The sequence below is a fragment of the Octopus bimaculoides genome, chromosome 5 (genome assembly GCF_046866305.1).
Source record: "Octopus bimaculoides isolate indiv1 chromosome 5, ASM4686630v1, whole genome shotgun sequence".
NCBI classification, from domain to species: domain Eukaryota; kingdom Metazoa; phylum Mollusca; class Cephalopoda; order Octopoda; family Octopodidae; genus Octopus; species Octopus bimaculoides.
Window position 1 is genome coordinate 29,442,970 of NC_142932.1, and position 20,110 is coordinate 29,463,079.

At 37.4% G+C, this 20,110-nt stretch overlaps 1 protein-coding gene across 2 annotated transcripts in view; it reads right to left on the reverse strand.

Annotated features, from left to right (window-relative positions):
* Positions 1 to 13,288, reverse strand: part of LOC106883078 (uncharacterized) — a 40,850-nt gene extending 27,562 nt beyond the window's left edge. Inside the window, exons 1-3 of one of the 2 annotated variants that reach the window (XM_014933959.3) lie at positions 13,152 to 13,288; positions 8,348 to 8,387; positions 9 to 132 (exon numbers count right to left, since the gene is read on the reverse strand). In XM_014933959.3, the coding sequence (XP_014789445.2) occupies positions 9 to 132; positions 8,348 to 8,362 (139 nt within the window). In that variant the 5' untranslated portion in view covers positions 8,363 to 8,387; positions 13,152 to 13,288. Of the gene's footprint in view, positions 1 to 8; positions 133 to 8,347; positions 8,388 to 10,921; positions 11,016 to 13,151 lie in introns of those variants that run through there. The other variant, XM_014933958.3, reaches the window with a different exon arrangement.
* Positions 13,289 to 20,110: the final 6,822 nt, after the last annotated feature.

A 20,110-nucleotide genomic window follows, 5' to 3' on the forward strand; every position in this document is an offset into this window, starting at 1 on the left:
ATCCTTACTTTTCACTGGTCCATAGGGGCCTTGAAATGTCAGATCTTTCCCAATAATACTGTCGTGGATATATTTGAACAAGAGAACATCCATGTATTTTCCTGTATATTTCCCTTCCACCGGAAGAAAGAACTAGAAATAAAGAAAACAGTTTATGAACATTCATATTACAAGTCTAAAACTGAATTAAGATTTATGCGAGCATAGAAAAGTGGACATTACATGATAATAATAATAATAATGGTTTCAATTTTTGCCACAAGGGCAGCTTTTTGGGGAGAACGGGATGAGTCGATTACATTGAGCCCAGTATTCAACTGGTTCTTAATTTATTAACCCCGAAAGGATGACAGGCAAAGTCAACCTTGACAGAATTTGAATTCAGAACGTAGCGATGGATGTAGTACTGCTAAGCATTCCATTCAGTGTGCAAACAATTCAACTAGCTTACTGCCTTACATGATAATAATAATGAAATTACTGTGTATGGTGCTCTGGTGTGCTACAACTCATCAAAGGTGTATGTACAGAAGGTAGAATTATGTACAAAAGTCAGGAAAGTGAACAGTGTATGAGTCATGATATACATGTGTGCATGCATATGGAAGTGGGGATATTGGGTATTGTGTTGGCAAATTTCAAGAAGCATGAAGGTTTGAAAGGATGCAATGGCTCGGCAACTAACAAATGACGCAGGTAGTTTGTTTCATACTTCAGGAACTCTTAGTGTGAAAAAAATATTTCTGAAAGTCATGGAAGCTGTGCTGTTTTCTAACTTTGTAGGCATGTCCTTGTGTGTTAGACACATGGAGCACAAAAAAAATGTCCAAGGTGGCTGTTGGCACAAAGATTAATTTTCTGAGAGTTTACTAAGTCAGTTGCCAGATGTTGGAGTTTCAATGTATCTATGCCCCGGGAAGCAATGCCTATGAAGAAGATACTAAACATTCATTATAAGAACCAACCCGAAACAAAAGAGCTACTGGCCCTCTAACTGGACAGTGGGCCTTTCTGAAATAGGTGCTCATAAAATTTTATATTATAATTGGTTACTATGATTTCTTCATTTATAATACTTGCAGGCCATTTTTAGTACATTAATATCTGGACTTCTGTGGTTTAGGTTTATGCAGTTATGAAAAGTTTGAAATCTGGTGAATTTTACAATGATTATAGTTACGTTTTTTTTTTTTTTAAATCAATCACTTTTGTATGTTTTAGGTTGTAAATTATAAAATTACTAGTATTATTCTAGAGCATGTTAGAAATCAGCCATTTGTAAAAGTGTCCATGCTTGTCCTGAATCAACTCAATTTCCTAACAAATGTGTACCAAAATTTATATAGATTTCCAGAATAATGCATGAAGGAAGGTTGTGGGTCCCTGGGTGCAATATTTATACATTTCATAAGGAATGGTAATCAACTAAACAGAGTGGTGATGCTTTGAGATGGAGAAACTGTTACCATGAATACACAATATTCCAATTTTTGGCTTTAACAAAATTTTCATTACATAAACAATTGTCTTTTTTATGTTGAAATCTAAAAGCTTGTTATAAATTAAGCAATTTATGTTAAACAAGAGAGAGAAAGGTGGGGAGGGAGAGAGAGAGAGAGGTGGGGAGGGAGAGAGAGAGAGAGGTGGGGAGGGAGAAAGAGAGAGAGGTGGGGAGGGAGAAAGAGAGGTCGGGAGGAAGAGAGAGAGATTCCAAATAAAGGGCAGAAAGATATCGAAACTATAGCTTAGTACGCACCCAGGAAAGTTTGAAAGAAAGAAAGAAAGAACTAAAAGTCTGAAAACGTGCATAGACATTTTGGTCACCATTATGAAAATGCTTTGGAAGGGCAACAAAGGGTAAAGTTTAATGAAAAAAGAAAAGGGTTTCTGCATATTAGCCATGTGTAATGACTGATAAGTGCTAGTCATAACTTTTCAATTTAATATTTCAGCCAAAACATGAATCAAATGGAATTATTCCATTCTCCTTTCTACCAAAATTTTACAAAGACTCCTTTGAAGTTAAATGACAGTATCCACTCTAATTTGAATCAGTTGTCAAGTTTGGGGAAGAATCTCATTTGAGATCAGGAGTAAAATCATACAGAATACCTTGAAGACTCAGAACTATGAAACTACTAACATCAAAATATCTCGTGGCTACAGACTGTGCTTTTGAACCATCACCACTGTTTAATAATTCTTGCACCAATCTGGTTTACAGGTTGCAATAACCATAGGAAACATGAATGAGGAAGTCTATATTGCAGCATCCAGATTCTCCCCAGATAAAGACAGGATGGTCGCGGTTGGAATGCCTTTTGTCATAGTTCTGCTCAATCAGCAATAACCTGAGACCAAGCAAAAGCAATAACTCAGAAAAGATGAAAGTCTAAATCAGGAATGGGAAGCTTTTTGCAATAAATGGTTGCACATGACATTCATTATCCGGTAAGCAGCACTACAAAAAATCCAAGGTGATTTTTCAGTAAGCATGAGAGTCCAGCAGGCTGTAGGTCGCCCCCAAGTTGGTCTAAAAGAAGTATAGGTTGAAGGTTTAATTCAAAGTCATCTGTTGATGGGAAACTCCATACTAAACCAGCTGTCAATTTTGCAAATATTATTTGTTTCTGATACATAAACAAAATTACCATTTATGTTAAACCACATTCAAATTATTTAAAAGGTCATGAGGGCAACATCTACAGAGACCTAAAACTGATATTTACAAAGGTTAGCTAAATTTAATCACATGTAAGTGCTGCGATATTCAGGAAGCAAGGTCTAGCACCAAATTACTTGCCCCTATTTTGTTTTGAAACTTATTAATCACAAGGAAGCCAGTTTATCAGACTTGTGTCAGACTTTAGCTCTGAACCAGTCTGACAGTTAATATATTCAATGCATGGAGCATTAAAATCCAATTAGAAATAATTATCTTAAAAGAAAACGAACATGATATAAGTCAATGAGTGATTACTTCAATTTTTTGCAGCAAATACAGAAAACTCCTGGCATTCCAACAATGGGGCATATAAGCACTTGCTTAATATGCTAGAAATGGCAGTCAAATATCTCAAATCAATTCCTCTAAAAAATACCCTAACATATGCTATACTTGAAATAAAGTCAGGATGACCATAATTTGGATGTCTGATCAAAGCCGACATGGAATAAACCAAAACAATTTTGAGCATTTTTAATTAAGCTTTGCAATACACTCCACATTAAATAATTTAATGCCAACTTTTTTTCTGTGGTCAACAACTGAATTATATTCTAAAATGTTTTCTTGTATCCAGGAAATATGCAATCTTTTGTAAATCTTAGACTGGCATTAGGCATCATTTTTATGTCCATTTGGGCAGGTCTTACAGCATCTTATTACATAAAAGGTGGCTAGCTGACAGAGTTGGACAGAATGTCTTGTAATGAGCCAGAAGAAATGCCACATCATAAGTTCAAATGCCTCCAAGGTTGATTTTGCCTTTCATCCTTTTGGGACTGAAAAAATATCAGCTCGGCAATGAGGTTGATACAGTTGGCTTCCCCCTCCCCTCAATACACTGTTCAGCTGTCTTTCAAAACCAGCATAAGCACATATTTGGTTGAATTCATGACAACCATTGAAACACAACTCGCAAGCTGCTGGCTTCATGCACGTGAAATTTTTATCAGTCAAACTGGGAGAGATGCCATATAGACAGTAAGGCAAACCTTAGTCTTCAAATCAAAATCAGATATATTCAAGTTGTTTTAAACAATCAAAAGTCATTCCAATGCATATATCTGGATTTGAAGTAAGTGCTTCGCATATGCATATCATCATAATTTACTGACTATTCACATCATTTACTGCAATTCTTCGTCTTCCTCTCTCGTCAAAATTTTAACACCTATTACACATGCTCTATACACCATTCCTTTCAACTTCAGTTACATTTTTTATTCTCACCAGCATGCTAACAAAGCCTCATGATAGCAAAGGGGACTGGGCAGCAGCCAGTCCAGAGGTCGAAGTGGGCTGCACCCGTCTACCTTGGTTGCTATGGCATTGTGGTAGATCCGGCCACCCCCATTAATGGGGACAAAACTCAGAATTAAAACACTGGATGAAGATGCTACTCATTTCCCAGCACTTCTTTCATGCACATCTCCATCTAGTCATCATTGCTAAGTTTAATTTCATTCAAAAATTTTCCTCGGGTTACAATCTGTTTTTGTAAACTTCCATCTTCAGAAGTTGACACAGAAGGAAGTTAAAAGACAGTGAAAAGTTAGAAGAAACAAATGTGAGAATTTGACATGGAAAGAAGAAATAGAATTTAATGTGGAATAATAAAGAAATAGAAGAATTTGACATGGAAGGGAAATATGAAACAGCTAAGTCAACAAATGAAAAGAAGTAATGAAACTATAGTTAGGTTAGTATTAGCATATTTAAGTTTTAGCTAAAAATAATTCTGTGATGAAGAAAACTAATATTTTTTCTACCCACTCTCACAAACAAATAGGTTGAGAGGTTTGTGCTAAATTAGTTTGTCAACCAGATATATGTAACCTCAAGAAAAACAGTTAGCAATCTTTTATTATAATTGTTGAGAGTCACCAATTCTGCTCAACTCCAGCAGTGCATTTCTTAAAATTAAAGTAGGTTTTAAATTTTCAAATAAAATGCTTTAAAAAAATTTGTAACAAATCCCTGAGAAATAATATTTAAACATTAGTTTTGTCACTTGTATACAAATGTTCAGATTCCACTGCTAGACTACAGTTATGATTACGAACCAATGTCACCCCTAATCTGACACTTACTGACCCAATTTTCAGCTTACATCTTCAACCTTCAATACAGCAATGTTTGTGTAATGACCCTAATTCCCAGATGATGTTGGTTTTTGTATATTTTCCTTTAAACTCAGTTTCACCCCAGACAGTAAAGTAGGGCGAAATTGTTTTTGAGAACAGAAAGAATATTTTTGCAGAATGAGGTTACTTAAAATCTGTTGAACTCAAACTAAGTGGTTAAGCCCTGACATTTGATGGAATATTTCTTGCATTATAATTTTTGAGGTATTAATATTCTATATCTCATCTGTCTGTCTTGTTTCAGTCATTCATTGGACTGTGGCCATGCTGAGGCACCACCTTGAAAGATCAGTCAAATCAACTACAATACTTATATTTTAAAGTCTGGTACTTATTTCTGTTGGCCTCTTTTGCCAAAGTAAGCTAAAGGGATGTAAACAAACTAACACCTGTTGTCACAGAGAGGGAACACACACACACACACACACGCAATGCACTTCTGCACAATTTCCATTTACCAAATTAAGGCAGCGAGCTGGCAGATATGTTAGCACACCGGGCAAAATGCTTAGCAGTATTTCATCTGTCTTTACATTCTGACTTCAAATTCTGCTGAGGTCAACTTTGCCTTTCATCCTTTCGGGGTTGATAAATTAAGTACTAGTTGCATACTGGGGATCAATCCAATTGACTGCCCCCCACCCCAAAAATTTCAGGCCTTGTACCTAGACTTGAAAAGAATTTCCATTTACCAAATTTATTCACAAGGTAACGGTCAGATGAATGCTATAGAAGCCACTTGCCAAAAGTGCTGCACTGTAGGATTGAACATGACACGTGGTTACAACACGAGTTTAACTAAACTGTTCCTGCACCATTATTTATATGCAGAAATAATGACAGATTAACAGGATTGTTAAAATATCAAATAAAATACTTGACACTATTTAGATGAAATTTGAGAACTTAGTCAAAAGTAAAGTTACTTTCTTGACCATATCCGATATAAAAAGCTCCCAGCAAAAGTTATCACCTTTAGATCCTATTCATTTAACAATGAAGATGGTGTTGATGAATGTGGGCAATACCACTGACCAAGAAGTAGCTACCAAGGTCAACCAGCACAAGATGGAAATGAACCAATTCACATACTTGATGGTGTTGTAAAACTGGAGATAGACAGCAGGACTGGAAAGCTGGAGGTCGCATTGCAATATATGCATTCTACCTGGGCTGCCTCAAACAACAGAACCAATGAGAAATTTCATCTATATTACTCCATCTTTTTGCCTACTGAAATCAATGCCAGTATCTGGCAGAATTTGAACTCGGAATATAAAGAGACGAAATACCACTAAGCATTTCACCCGGCGTGCTAACGTTTCTGCCAGCTCATCGCCTTACAACCTGACGAAGGCTGGAGGGTAAAACCTTGTGTCAACAACAAACAAGATGAGGATAAAATCCGACAAAATGTAAATAATGTAAATAACATTTTCATTTGCTTTCATGTGTGTTGCAAGTGAAAAAAATAGCACAAGAACCACTTCTCTAGCCCCTAGAAATCCTTTCACTCAACAGTATATTCTGTAGCAACCTCTATTCTTTTAAACTAGTAATATGTATACCATCTTCACCCAGCTCCATCTGCCAAATTAAGGAAATGACAGCAACATCAAAAAGAGTTCCAAATTACAGTGACCTTTAGCAAGTACATTCTCTCTACATTTCTGAAATTAAATAACACAAGAATGAAGTGTGTGAAAGTAAATTCCTTGAGTTTCAATCTTACGAGAGACAGCTTTGGTAGTGGTGGTTTAATTCTAAGTCAGCCCCGTTTCAACAGAACAGTCATCAATACTCTTCAACCCATAAAACTGTTCTTTCTCCACCAACTATATTACTCAATGTCCCCCTTTTTTTTTTTTTTTTTTTTTTCAAAATGAGAGTAATTGAAGGATATTTGACTGCTCTTTCTACAAGGTAGAGCCATCAAATAAGGGTATCGCAAGGGTAATGATTGGTTACAACATGAACGTGGTAATAAATACATCAATTATCAATGGCCAGTTCACACAAAAGTACACTTCAACGAAATAAAATATATCTGTCTCACAGCTAAATGCATTGACCTTTGCCCTTTTAAAACAAAGCAAAAATATGAGAGATTTTATAGAATAGGAAATAATCATCTAATAAGCAGGAAACTATATTTCAATATACCCTTTAGCATTTAAATTTATACCTTAAAAGATAGTTTTCAAATATTGTACTATCATACCACAAGGGTTCACCCTCTTTTAATGTCCATCTTTGATACTAGCATGGGTTGGACAATTTAACAGGATCCAAAGGGGTTGAGAACTGCACCATTCTCCTTTGATTTGGCATGGTATCTATGGATATATACCTTTCCTAATGCCATCCACTGTACAGAGTGTACTCAGATTTTTTTTTGTTTTTTTGTGGCACCAGCACCAGTGAGGTACTCATATAGCTCATAATTCTTCAGTTCAACATCTGCTACAGAGGTGAATATTTAGTGAAATATCCAAATGTCTCACTGAAGGTAGCTTTAGTAAATATTGCATAGCTGAGGTCCAGGCTTCTCAATTGCTTAAACCACAAAGTTATAGCATCCACTACTTGTTAAATTGTTGCACATTCAGTAATTAGATATCTTGCTTAGATGAACTATAAATGTACTGCCTTGGATCATATATTGCTACACACTATATATACCCTGGTATCAAAGTGCCCTTTGAAGGAATTTTATACTATTTTCTTGATATATAGACTGACCACTTCACTCCTATGCTTCTGGTTGATTCATATCTTTGTTGTCTCTGTCAATAGACTGCAGCCATGAAGGTCATTCATTTACAACATTCATGTGACATCAAGACAAGGGGATCAAACATATATGCACACATGAATGAATGATAGGCTTTACTGCAGTTTCCAATCAAATCCATTCACAAGGCTTTGGTTGATCTAGATCTATAGAAGGCACTTGCACAAGGTGCCATGCAGTAGGACTGAACCTGAAACCATGTGACTGGGTGACAAACTTCTTACCGCACAGACATGTTTGTGTTTATTAAAGATATAATGAAGCCATGAACCTTTCAGAGTTTCTTCAGTGTTACATATCTATTACTACATAATGGAATCTACCCTTCCATTTTCAGGATGTTAGGGGACAATTTACTACTTCAGAAAAGTCAGGCGAGATTCCTTGGGGAGAAAGATTTGAATAGGAATAGGGAGCTCGCAACTAAATATACTAGCATCAATGTACGTTTACAAGTATTGGTGAAAAAGTAAAAACAGTCAACATGCATCTGATTAAGCACAATTTTGAGTCTAATTATAATTAAAAGGTTTGTTACATAATATTATAGAAATTTCTTTAAAACATAGAAATACTTTAAAAATAGCATGCAATTTTCTGGAACTTAAAATCTCTTAAATTTAACAGATACAAAAAATAGTTGTAAGAATAAAAGTCATTTTAAAATAAAAGATCAAGCTTTACCTTTGCATTGGCCATTATTAGTCTGTTTCTGAATTGGTTACTGAAAGAGAATGGAACAAAAGGAATTTTAATGGAAGGAAATGAAAAACAAATTATTACAATACAAGAATTGATAAGGTCGCTAGCTAGCAGAAACGTTAGCACACTTGACGAACTGTTTAGCAGTATTTCATCTGTCTTTACGTTCTGAGTTCAAATTCTACCGAGGTCAACTTTGCCTTTTATCATTGATAAATTAATTACCAATCGCATTCTGGGGTCGATCTAATCGACTGGCCCCCTCCCAAAAAATTTTGGGCCTTGTGCCTAGAGTAGAAACAAATAGAAGAATTGATAATTTCTTAACTCTGAGAGATGCTCTTGTTTCACATACCAACATTTCTATGCAAACATATATAAAATATTCTGTAAATCTTAACATGGATATATTGCAGAAAGTCAGAAAGCATCTCAAAGACATATATCAAAAAGCATGTAATTATATCAGCTGCGGTGGAGTAGGTAAATCTAAATTTCTGTGTCTGAGCATCATCAAGTATACATTAACAGTTGCATGCTTAGATAACAATTCAGCCTCTACTTATATAGAAAAGCAGTGATTAACAAATGACTGGTGTTGCAAATAGCTGGCAAGCTGGGTAAATAGTGGCAGAAGTAATTTGAAGTCAGAATAGTGCTCTCTATATCTTAATGTGATATACAGTAGAAAGCCGGAAAACTGAGGTATTCATATTGGTTTCAAATTTTGGCAAAAGATTAGCAATTTCAGGGATTAGGGGCTAGTCAATTACATCAACTTCAGTGTTTGACTGGTACTTACTTTATTGACCCCGAAAGGGATGAAAGGCAAATTCGACTTCAGTGGAATTTGAACTCAGAACGTAAAGACTGACAAAATGTCACTAAGAATATTTGCCTGGCATGCTAGCGATTCCGCCAGTTTGCTGCCTCAACTGTGGCATTCATATTAAGAAAACCTCTCGGACATGATTTGTCAATCATTGTTTTTCTATATTAGTAGAGGCTAAATTTGTCTAGTGGATACTTGTCACTGATGATGCTCAAAGACGCATAAATCTTGATTTAGCAATTCCCCCACCACTGCTGGACACTTCATCTGCAGCTGATATATTGCCATGCTTTTTAGTACTATGCCTTCATATGAGATGCTTTCTCAAGATGAATATCACAATTTTCTGACTTTCTATAGCATTCCCATTTTAAGGAAAATATACAGGATGCTATTTTGAACTAATATTGCTTCTGCTGCAAATAAAGAATATAAATGAAAATGTAAAAAAGCAGTTAAAACAAGAAAAAGTTGGTTTTAAAACCCATGTCATCTCCCTTAGATGACCACTTTTTAGCCATTGACCTATATCAGCATTCAAGAGGCGATTGCTAATTACAGTTTTCTGCAAATGTGGTCAGGTGTGGTCCTAGGAATTTTTTGAAGAGAAGGTACAACGTCAGGAGGAAATACAATTCTCAGAGAAAAAGGTATGATAACATTATTTAGAAGGGTGCTCTTCTTTTCTTGAGGGGGACATGTGAGATGTGTTTTGCACAAGAACACAACGCACCATCCGGTCCAGGAACTGAAACTACAATCTCGCGATCGCAACACCCTCACCACTAGGTTATGCGCCCTCTTCCATATATGTGTGTACGCACGTATACGTGTTTGTATATATAAAACTTTACTTGTTTCAGCCAAAGCCTGCAGCCATAGTGAGGCATTGACACACACACTAGCGTAGCTAGGGTGGAGATGAGGACGGCACTTTTGGGTCTTCTGTAGGCAATGTTTTTTTTGTGGGGTCAGGGGGTGGCAAACGGAAGGGCCGCCCTGGCGGCACACACACATATACACATGCTATATATTCCAGGACGACGTACTCTGCACTACCTGAGAAAATACGATCCATGGCACGGGACAAGTTTCCTTTTTTTCTTATTTCGCCGAATGCCAGTTGCCAAAGAGGTGAAATGGAAAAATTGCTTAAATATCAAAACATCTTATTTGTTCTAGCTTTTGGCATACCAAGTTGAAGTGTGCGTGTGCGTGCGTGAGCGTGTGTGCGTGCGTGCGTGCGTGCGTGCGTAAACGAAAAGTATGTAGGAAAAAAAACAATTAGTTTTACACATTCCAAATGAATAAAAATGTTTTTCCACATAAATAAACTAACGACTATTGAAATCTTATGGAAAATTATGTTCACTTTAAATTTTCAGTGTATTTAAAACTTATTTGAATTATTCACTCACAAATAATGTGTGCATGCACATACACACCCATTTTATGTAATGTATGTCCGTATATGCTTGCACGTACAGAGATGGATATCTTCAGAAGGTGTGAATATCATTGATCTTTTTTGATTTTTTTTTTATGGAAGTCGGAGGCTGACGCAAGTCTATGTAGCAACGAATCTATTTTTGATTTAGCGTGAAAATCTAAAATTTTAGCAAAAATTTAAAAAAGCAAAATTAATCAAAAAGAAAATGATCGCAAGTACGAAGAAAAGAACGTTTACGACAGATCCATCGAAAGAGAAAATTCTATCAACTTACGTTGTTAAATGCAAAGGCGCTTTTAGTAGCGCTCCGAAGTAGAAAAGAACTATCCTAAACAACTTGTGGTCCTGTCAAAAGATAAAATGCTAATGGACAAGAGAGATGGGAGAGAAAGACTATAGAAGTTGAGTTTCTACAGAAGCAGCAGCTATTTCGCAAAGATGTATGTATGTATGTATGTATGTATGTATAAGGCAAGGGGAACTTGTAGAAGAAAACACATGACGAACAAATGTCAATGCCGGTGTTACAGAACAAACAAAAACATAAGTATGTCTGAAAGTGGTGGGTGAGATGGTAGCATTTACACACGCATATGCATTTTTGCGCGCGAGCGAATTAGACCGACCACACACACACACACACACACACAGTTTCAGTCAAACTGCTACCATGCTGGGACACTACCTAGAGGGGTTTTAGTCGGACAAATTGACCCAAGTAGTTTTTTTTTTTTTTAGTCTAGTAATTCTATCGTTTTGTTTTGCCAAGCCCGAACGTAAACAAATCAGCAACGATTGCCAAGCGGTGTAGGGAAGGCAACTACATACACATGCATATAAAGATATACGTGTACATACAACGGGGTTCCAATTTTCGTTCGCTAAGTTCACTTACAAGTCATTGGTCAATCCGAAACTATTGTAGGAGACATGAGCACTACTACAGAGATACCAAATAGCACTACAAGGGACTGAACACGAAACTACATGGCTGCAAAACGAGCTTCTGTATAACAAGTCGAGGTGAATCTCCGTCATTTGACGATGAGGATTCAGTTATTAGATCAAATGAATTACCCTAAGTGGCTGAATATTCCACTGATATTTGTATCCCTAACAGAATTCTCAGACAGAATCAGAATGACTCAGTGTGTTAGAAATCTAATTGTTGAATTGCGAGTACAATCAAACTACCTGGGTATTACAGTTTCGCCCACCCTATTTTACAATATATAGGGTGACCCGACATATAAAGAAACCGATATTTGTTCAAGACGTCTCAGAGTTGGACCGAACCCGGGACCACATGGTTGAAAAGTGAAGCTCATTAGACGGCCCTGTGGCATCTAAGTTTTTAAAGCGAGCGGCCATCCAAGTACTAGGTTCGACGTTGCTTAACTTTCGTAATCGGGTGAGGGAGGGACCAAGGAAGGCCGATACCTTTTGTAGTTGACTCTAAAAAATTTACTCTTCAGAGCAGCTCTTACACCATTGGCTTCCACTCGGCACGCAGCTCTAACCTCAATTGGCAAACCAACTAAACCAAATTTACTCTAGCGGACGAGTCAAACTCTCGTTAAGAATTCATTAAGAGTGTGTCACCCTATGCATGCAAAGACAGGAATTCCGGTGGACTACGTAGAAGAAATCCAATTTGTTAATGGTCAAGTTTCAACCTGTTAAAATAAGATATCCAGGAACGTTGTTGCGAGAGATGTTTTACCTCTGCAATCTTTGTTATATTCCAATCGTTTTGCTCAGTTTTGCAGAGTCAGAGACGAAAGTGTGCCTCTGGTTTCTTCTGTCAAGTAGCATCATTTTTCAATTTTACAAAAATGATTTTTAGGACATCTTAGAATTTGTATAAAAATGTTAAAAACAGGTTTTCGACTGAAATGGGATATAAATGTATTTCGTTTACAATTGCAATTTAAGCTTTTCTAAACAAAACAAAAAAGATTAACGAAAGAATTTCACATTTCTAGAAAATGATGCAATAAAATACTAATTCTATTTCAAAATGGTTTAGAGATTGTTTGAAGTGCCGAGCATGTTCTTACAGGCTTATTTTTCCCGCCCCTCTCTAATTTATGTTTGGAAAACAAGGCGTAAAAAGTGATCTGTAAAAAGTAGCGTGAAGTTGGGTTTCTTCTCGAAGGAAAAAACAAAGCCTGGTTTGCAAAAAAAAAAAAAAAACCTACGTTTGCACCCCCTCAGTAGATTTTGTTCTCGAGCAAGTGTATGTGTATTCGTTCGAGATTCTTCAATAATGTCAAAAGTATCGCAAGATAAGTAATGACACTTAAAATTTTTTTACATAATATCACTGCAAATTCCTGCAACAAAAATAATTAAAACAAACTAACAGCTAAATGTACAACGAAAGTTATACAAATGGTCATAAAACATGATATTAAAGACAAACTGATATGTTTTCCACACAAAGAACAAAAAAGAAAAGAGCTTTATTCTACAGGACAGTAAAAACAATGCCGAGAACTCACCCAAAATGCAGGCTCTCAAACTTTGCGATAAGTTGTTTGAATATCGAACAATCTCAGACTGAATAAACGTTGACGAAGCAATCTCCGAATTTAAACCTGCGTCAGTCGTCACGTGATTCAATGTCATCGAAATAAAATTAGGAGAGACAAAAGGAAGAACCAATTTAATTCGACGTCACTGACTCGGTTTACGGAAGGAAACCGAGACTTGCTGAAGTCGCATAATCCGCCAGGTCATATCCAAACATGACCCTGTAGCAACACATGCAGATAATTATTCAGGCTAGGAAAACTCCCAACAATTTTTTTTTTTTTTTTTGATATAGCAAAGATACTTGTTGGATTTTAAAAAAGCAGCATGGCAATTTCAATGACATTATGGGTTGCTTGGTGGAGGCACAATGGCCCAGTGGTTAGGGCAGCGGACTCGCGGTCATAGGATCACGGTTTCGATTCCCAGGCCGGGCATTGTGAGTGTTTATTGAGCGAAAACACCTAAAGCTCCACGAGGCTCCGGCAGGGGTTGGTGACGAACCCTGCTGTACTCTTTCACCACAACTTTCTCTCACTCTTTCTTCCTGTTTCTGTTGTACCTGTAGTTCAAAGGGCCAGCCTTGTCACGCTGAATCTCCCCCGAGAACTATGTTAAGGGTACACGTGTCTGTGGAGTGCTCAGCCACTTGCACGTTAATTTCACGAGCAGGCTGTTCCGTTGATTGGATCAACTGGAACCCTCTGTCGATATGTACTCAGAAGCATATTGTAGCAGGTAACATGTTCTCCGAAGAAGCTACCTTCAACATGACACGAAATAATACTATAACGAGGAGCGAACACGCGGCCATGACACGCAAATGATATGTACTCATCGACACCAACTCTCAACCATCCTCAACAATATTAGAGTTTCCACACCATTGCTTTAAGACGGTTCTATGTGATAGACGACCGTCTTCCTACTTGGAAAGACAATAAAAACCGTCACTCCTCTTATTTACATTCCAACAACAACATTAAATAATACATCCGCAATTTGACATGAAGCAATGCCCGCTACCAAACCTTTCTTGAAAATCAGCCAGAAAAGCTTCCGCCACCCCCGCCTCAAAGGAAACGCAAAGAAAGTGCACTTCCTATCTCCTCAAGCCTTTCGCTCCTGTGGAACATGACTTTTCTCCCGTATTCTTTACTCTGGACTGTCTTTTCTACATTTCTTTAGCTGGGTCCCTGATTTTTCAGCTCTGCCTTTCTCATTTTACTGAATCGCGTCAAATAAATGGGAGGGCCTTCCTCTCCCAGGTCTTGTTTGTTTTGAAAGAACTTTAATGTCTCTGTAACTTATTTTCCCTCGGTACGGCTCTTGGCCCTACGCAAACCTATTTTTACCTCTGGCAAGAGGTGGTCCATAATAGTTTGGCCCCAATCCTTTGACCTGTTTAGCATGAGAGGCCTGCCAGTAGCTTGCGCTCCGCTGCACACTGTGAAAAGGCGTGGACCTTGTGATGGACTTTGTGTGGTGGACTTCCCATCAGACCACAACTTTGACTTCTTTATTTCAGACAATCAAACGGCAAAATTAATCTAAACTCAAATGACCGCTGGTCAAACAAAATTACGAACAAGTTACATCTAGAGCTTGAAGGAATTACTGCTGTTACCGATCTTTGAAATTACTTATACTAAAATTGTCAATAACCCAGATTTTAGAAGTTGGGTAAAATTATAACACTTCTAAAGTTAAGTAAATGTCAATGTGAAGTAACGAAAGAGTACCAAGATAGGCGAAAGCATAGTTTGCTGTCGCATATGCCTTCAGCTGCTGTTAGAGTCCTTGTCACTATATGAAAAATCACTCTGAAATACTCAGACATATACACAGTACATTAGATTACAAGTCTAATAACATCCTAAAAACAATATTTCTCCAGCTCTGCCTGAATAAACGTAAAAACACACAAAAATAATTGCAAACATCTGCCACCCCACTAGAACCAAATACTGTACCGGGTTACACACTACCGCCAAGTACAGATGAATTCTGTAACTAGTTCGTCTTGCTTGCCTTTGCTGTAGTCAGCATTAAAATTTCGGAAATCTACAGCACTTACCTAGCGTATCTAATTGTTTAGATCACCTGTGAACTAAACTCCCATACTTTGTATATATATAATATATATATATATATATATATATATATATATATACATAGGTAAAAAAAAACAAAAAACAACATGAAATGAGATAAAAATGAACAAGGTGTATTTGGTTGATGCTCAGAAAAATTGGTTTGTATGCGTATGTGTGTGTGTGTGTGTACGTATATGGAAACAAATGTGTGTGTGTGTGTTGTATATTACATGATGAACGTTTAAACATATAGAACAAATAAAGCCATTAAAATTACAGGTAAGTTTCATACTACACTTACATCTAAACTCTAATAAGGTACAATTTCGTTTGCTTAAACTCTTGAGGCAAACAAAGCAAAATTGTCTAAGCATGAACAAAGACAACTTTATTTAGAACGATAAATGGTCAGAAAGTATGAGAAAAATATGAAGAAACGAAAGCAGTCGAAGAGCCATAACACACATCTTTCTTTACAGAGTTATGTCCCCGAGATCGTGCATTTTTTTTTTTTCTTGCAATGACGGACATTTTAAGTAAACTTGTAAAGGGTTAGGTTTGTTTGTTAGACAAATGCATAATTTGTTAGATTCAATGCGTTGCCCGACATTAAGGTTGCGTTGGTTTGTATAAGGAAGTCTTTGTGCGTAATAGGTTTGTATGGTAATGTGTGTGAGTGTCGAATTTAGGGAATTCGTGACAGCTTGTTTGAGTAATAGTGTGTATCATATGACTAAGTAATAAACGTACGAAAGTAATTATTTCACGAGCTGTAAAGTTAACGACGGTCAACCAGACGATTGCTTGTTTGTGCAAAATTGATTCTACTAAGTGATATCTAGATTATATATAGGTGTGAAAATGTATTTAATTTTAGATACCGTCGGACAGTAAACGATGATGATAATGATTGGAGCACGTGGAGTATACAATAAGGCATGTGAATTTAATAAAAGCAACTAAATATGAAGCATCATGAAAATTGTTCAAACTGAAGTCCTTCTTGCAAACTTTATTCTTGCCAGTGAGGAGGTTTGCTTACATTTAGAGCGTTAAATGAGAAGCATGGAGAAATGATTTCAATACTGACCCAAGGTCTGGCTGAATCGTTACTACGAGTTGGTAGAATCGTTAGCACGCCGGGCGAAATACTAAACGGTATTTCGTCTGCCGTAACGTTCTGAGTTCAAATTTCGCCGAGGTCGACTTTGCCTTTCATCCTTTCGGGGTCGATAAATTAAGTACCAGTTGAGTACTGGGGTCGTTGTAATCGACTTAATCCCTTTGTCTGTCCTTGTTTGTCCCCTCTATGTTTAGCCCCTTGCTGGCAATAAAGAAATAAGAATCGTCACTACGCTGGCCAAAATGCTTAGTGTTATTTCTTCCAACTTTACGTTCTGAATTCAAATGTCGTCGAGGTCCACTTTGCCTTTCATCTTTTCGAGATCGATAAAATAAGCACCAGCTGAGTGCTGGTCACGATGTAAATGACTTGCCCTCTCCCCCGAAATTGCTGGCCTAGTGTCAAAATTTTAAACTAATATTAAACCAAGATGTTGACTTTTAACATGACTAAGAATAGAATAGGAGATATTTGATCTCGAGATCAACATTTCAAAAACTCAGCTGCTCTACCAGTCTCCTCACCCACCAAGATGTCATAAAGATCGAGAAAGCCTGAGCCAGTGAGAGTACACGGAGAGCCCTCTAAAGTACACTGAGGCCTTTACCTATCTCGGCGGTGCTGTAAGTAGTACCAACTCTTCTGACCTCGAAGTTCAGAGGCAAATACAGTCTGCCACAAAGGCTTTTGATTCGTTGAAGAAGCGTCTGTGGAGCTGCTATGACATAGTCTGCAACATGAAGATAAAGGTGTACTGTGCGGCAATGCACCCTTGCATGGCCCTCTACCTCAGGTACATCAAGGCCCTGCCGCGAGTCCGACTTCGACATCTGCCTTCCATCTTGTATAAAAGATGGCAGGATCGCATTTCTGATGTAGATGTCCTGCGCTGTGTAGGCGCAGTCAGTGTGGAGGCCCTCATTACCTCTTCATAGCTGCGTGGCACATTCGCAGGATGGAGGGCGGCAGGCACCCAAAGGAAGATTTCAACGCTGGACTGCGTCAGGACAGGCGGAGCTGTGATAGCCAGAGATTGCGTTACAGGGTTTATGCTGAAGAGACATATGAAGAACTCCGGCATCTCCTCAGATATCTTGGAGGAGATGGCCCTACACACGATGGATGACGCCTATCACTAAAGCTCGTGATCCCAGCCAATGAGGAGAAACAACAGAGAGAAGACAAAAGAGCACATGAGTGTTGCTTCTTCTCTGTCGTGTCAAGTAGCTTCACTTACAGCAGATGTCATCGCTGTTGCAGAACAAGAGCAGGACTTGTAGTTCACATGCAATCCTGTCAGAGATGATTTCTGAAGAAGACTAGTCAACGTCGAATTAACGACGAACAGCCGACGAAGACGATGTACACACAGACACATGCACATTAATTGTTAGAGCTCCATAAAACCTACGCACATCAACAGGTAATTACGCAAAAATGGTTAGGTACTTTAGCAAGCATGTTTACAGTTTGGCTCTTTACATTTAACTACCCACATTTTGGCTCATCATGTGACGGTTAAGTTCATCTAGCTTTATTCGGGCTGTCCATCCCATCACGTGACAGACCCGCCAAGCGCGTCACCATCAGCTACATAGTGGGAGGGAGTTTTCTCGCTATTTTCTTCAGTGAGGTAAGTTGTGTGGCTGAGTCCCAATCTTCGGCAGTGAACTCGTTTATTTTCACAGTTATCCTTCGACACGTACGTAGTTTCTGTCCTTCCAACAGAAGTTATGTCTCGTATTTGTTTTCCTTGTTCTTTCCAGCATACATCATTATTATGTACCGACTGCATGTTAAACCATTATGTGTATATTCTGACCGCTCCTCCAAGATGTATCTCTACAGCTTTACCGTGTTACGCTTTTTAACGGGTTGAATAAATCATCGCACTTAATCCTAGTTTCTTTGTTCTTCCTTTATCTGTACACGCAGCCTGGCTCAAACCAGCATTATTTATTGACTGCATGTTAAACAATTATGTATATATTCTGACCGTTCCTCTACAGCTTTACCGTGTTGAATAAATCGTCACACTAAATCCTGGTTTCATCGTTCTTCCTTTATCTGTACCCGCAGCTTGGCTCAATCCAGCATTATTTATTGACTGCATGTTAAACCATTGTGTATATATTCTGACCGTTCCTTCAAGGTGTATCTCTACAGCTTTACCGTGTTGAATAAATCGTCGCACTTAATCCTGGTTTCCTCGTCCTTCCTTTGTCTGCACACGCAGCCTGGCTCAAACCAGCATTATTAATCAACTTCAACCTTCATTTGAAATTTACATTGCATTCGCTCGTCATGTTACGTATATGCAATTTTACCTGTTTGACAACTTGCCTATTGAAAATTTTCCCTGAAGAAAGCAGGTTATATGATATGAAATTTATGAATACATCAATAAAATTCTGCCGAAGCAGCTATCATAAATTTTAAACACCATTTGCATTCTCTTTACATACGTGCGCGCGCACACAAAGAGAGAGAGAGAGGGGAAATTAAATGTTATAGTTACTCTATGACCGACCATAACATTTAACTTTCTAAAAAATATATATTATTGCTCTAATGCTTTTTCGGCTGTATGAACTACTGGCGATATATCAATATTATGCTAAAACTCAAAGTTTGTCTGTTTTCCTGCCCTTTGGTTAAGATGATAAAGATTACAAATAAAATAGAAACGGGGGCACCAGTATTTTCTTAATGAAACACTTTGAAATTTGGGACACTGGTAGAATGTGTCATATAAAACATCTTTTACTCTTAGTCTTCTTAACAAAAAAACCTACATCGCAAGTTATTCCATGTTAAAGTTGTCGTATTTCTGTAATTTCAACCAATCACTGACGTCTATTCAGCTGAATAGAGTTACTGCTGGGCGGTCATAAAAATGTTATTCCCTGTGACCTATTTCATCCGGTTTAATCGTAATTTATACGCATATATTGTTTATATAATAAATTACGCTGTGCGTATCTATGTGTGTAACAATTTTAGAGTTCGGATTCTAGAGTTAGGGTTAGTTTTAGGGTTAGGGTTAACAGTCTGGTTAGGGTTAGGGGATTAATACGATATACACCGTTACAGCGCTAACTGTTTTCAACTGAATAGACGTCAGTGATTAGTAGAAATTATCGAAATAAGACAATTTTTTACATGAAATAAATTCCAATACAAAAATTTTTTTCTGTTCTATGACACAAAATAGATAAGTATACGAAGTTTGAAAGTCTTTCGGTACCAAAAACACTACATAAAACATAAATGAAAACTGGTGCCCCAGTTTTGAAATAGATCCGATATTTCCCCTTTCAAAAAATCAAGATGAAAGTGTTGATTTGCGGCGGCGACACATCAAAGAGTCGTTGCAGTTATCACCGTCCGACCTTTTTTCTTATTTTCTTTTCCTTCTATTAATCATTCATATAACTTGGAGACAGTCGATGGATACCGCATATTCTCCTCCATTTTCTCATTGCTATATATATATATATATATATATATATATATATATATATATATATAGCAATGAGAAAATATATATATATATATATATATATACTAGCAGAAGTGCCCGGCGTTGCTCGGGGCTTAATTGTTTTAAAGTACTGTTGATGATTCTACTCAATTATGATTATTGAGGGAAAGATTGCTATAAGTTGAAAACCAACCAATCAATTTGCAACTGGACAGAAAGCCTTGC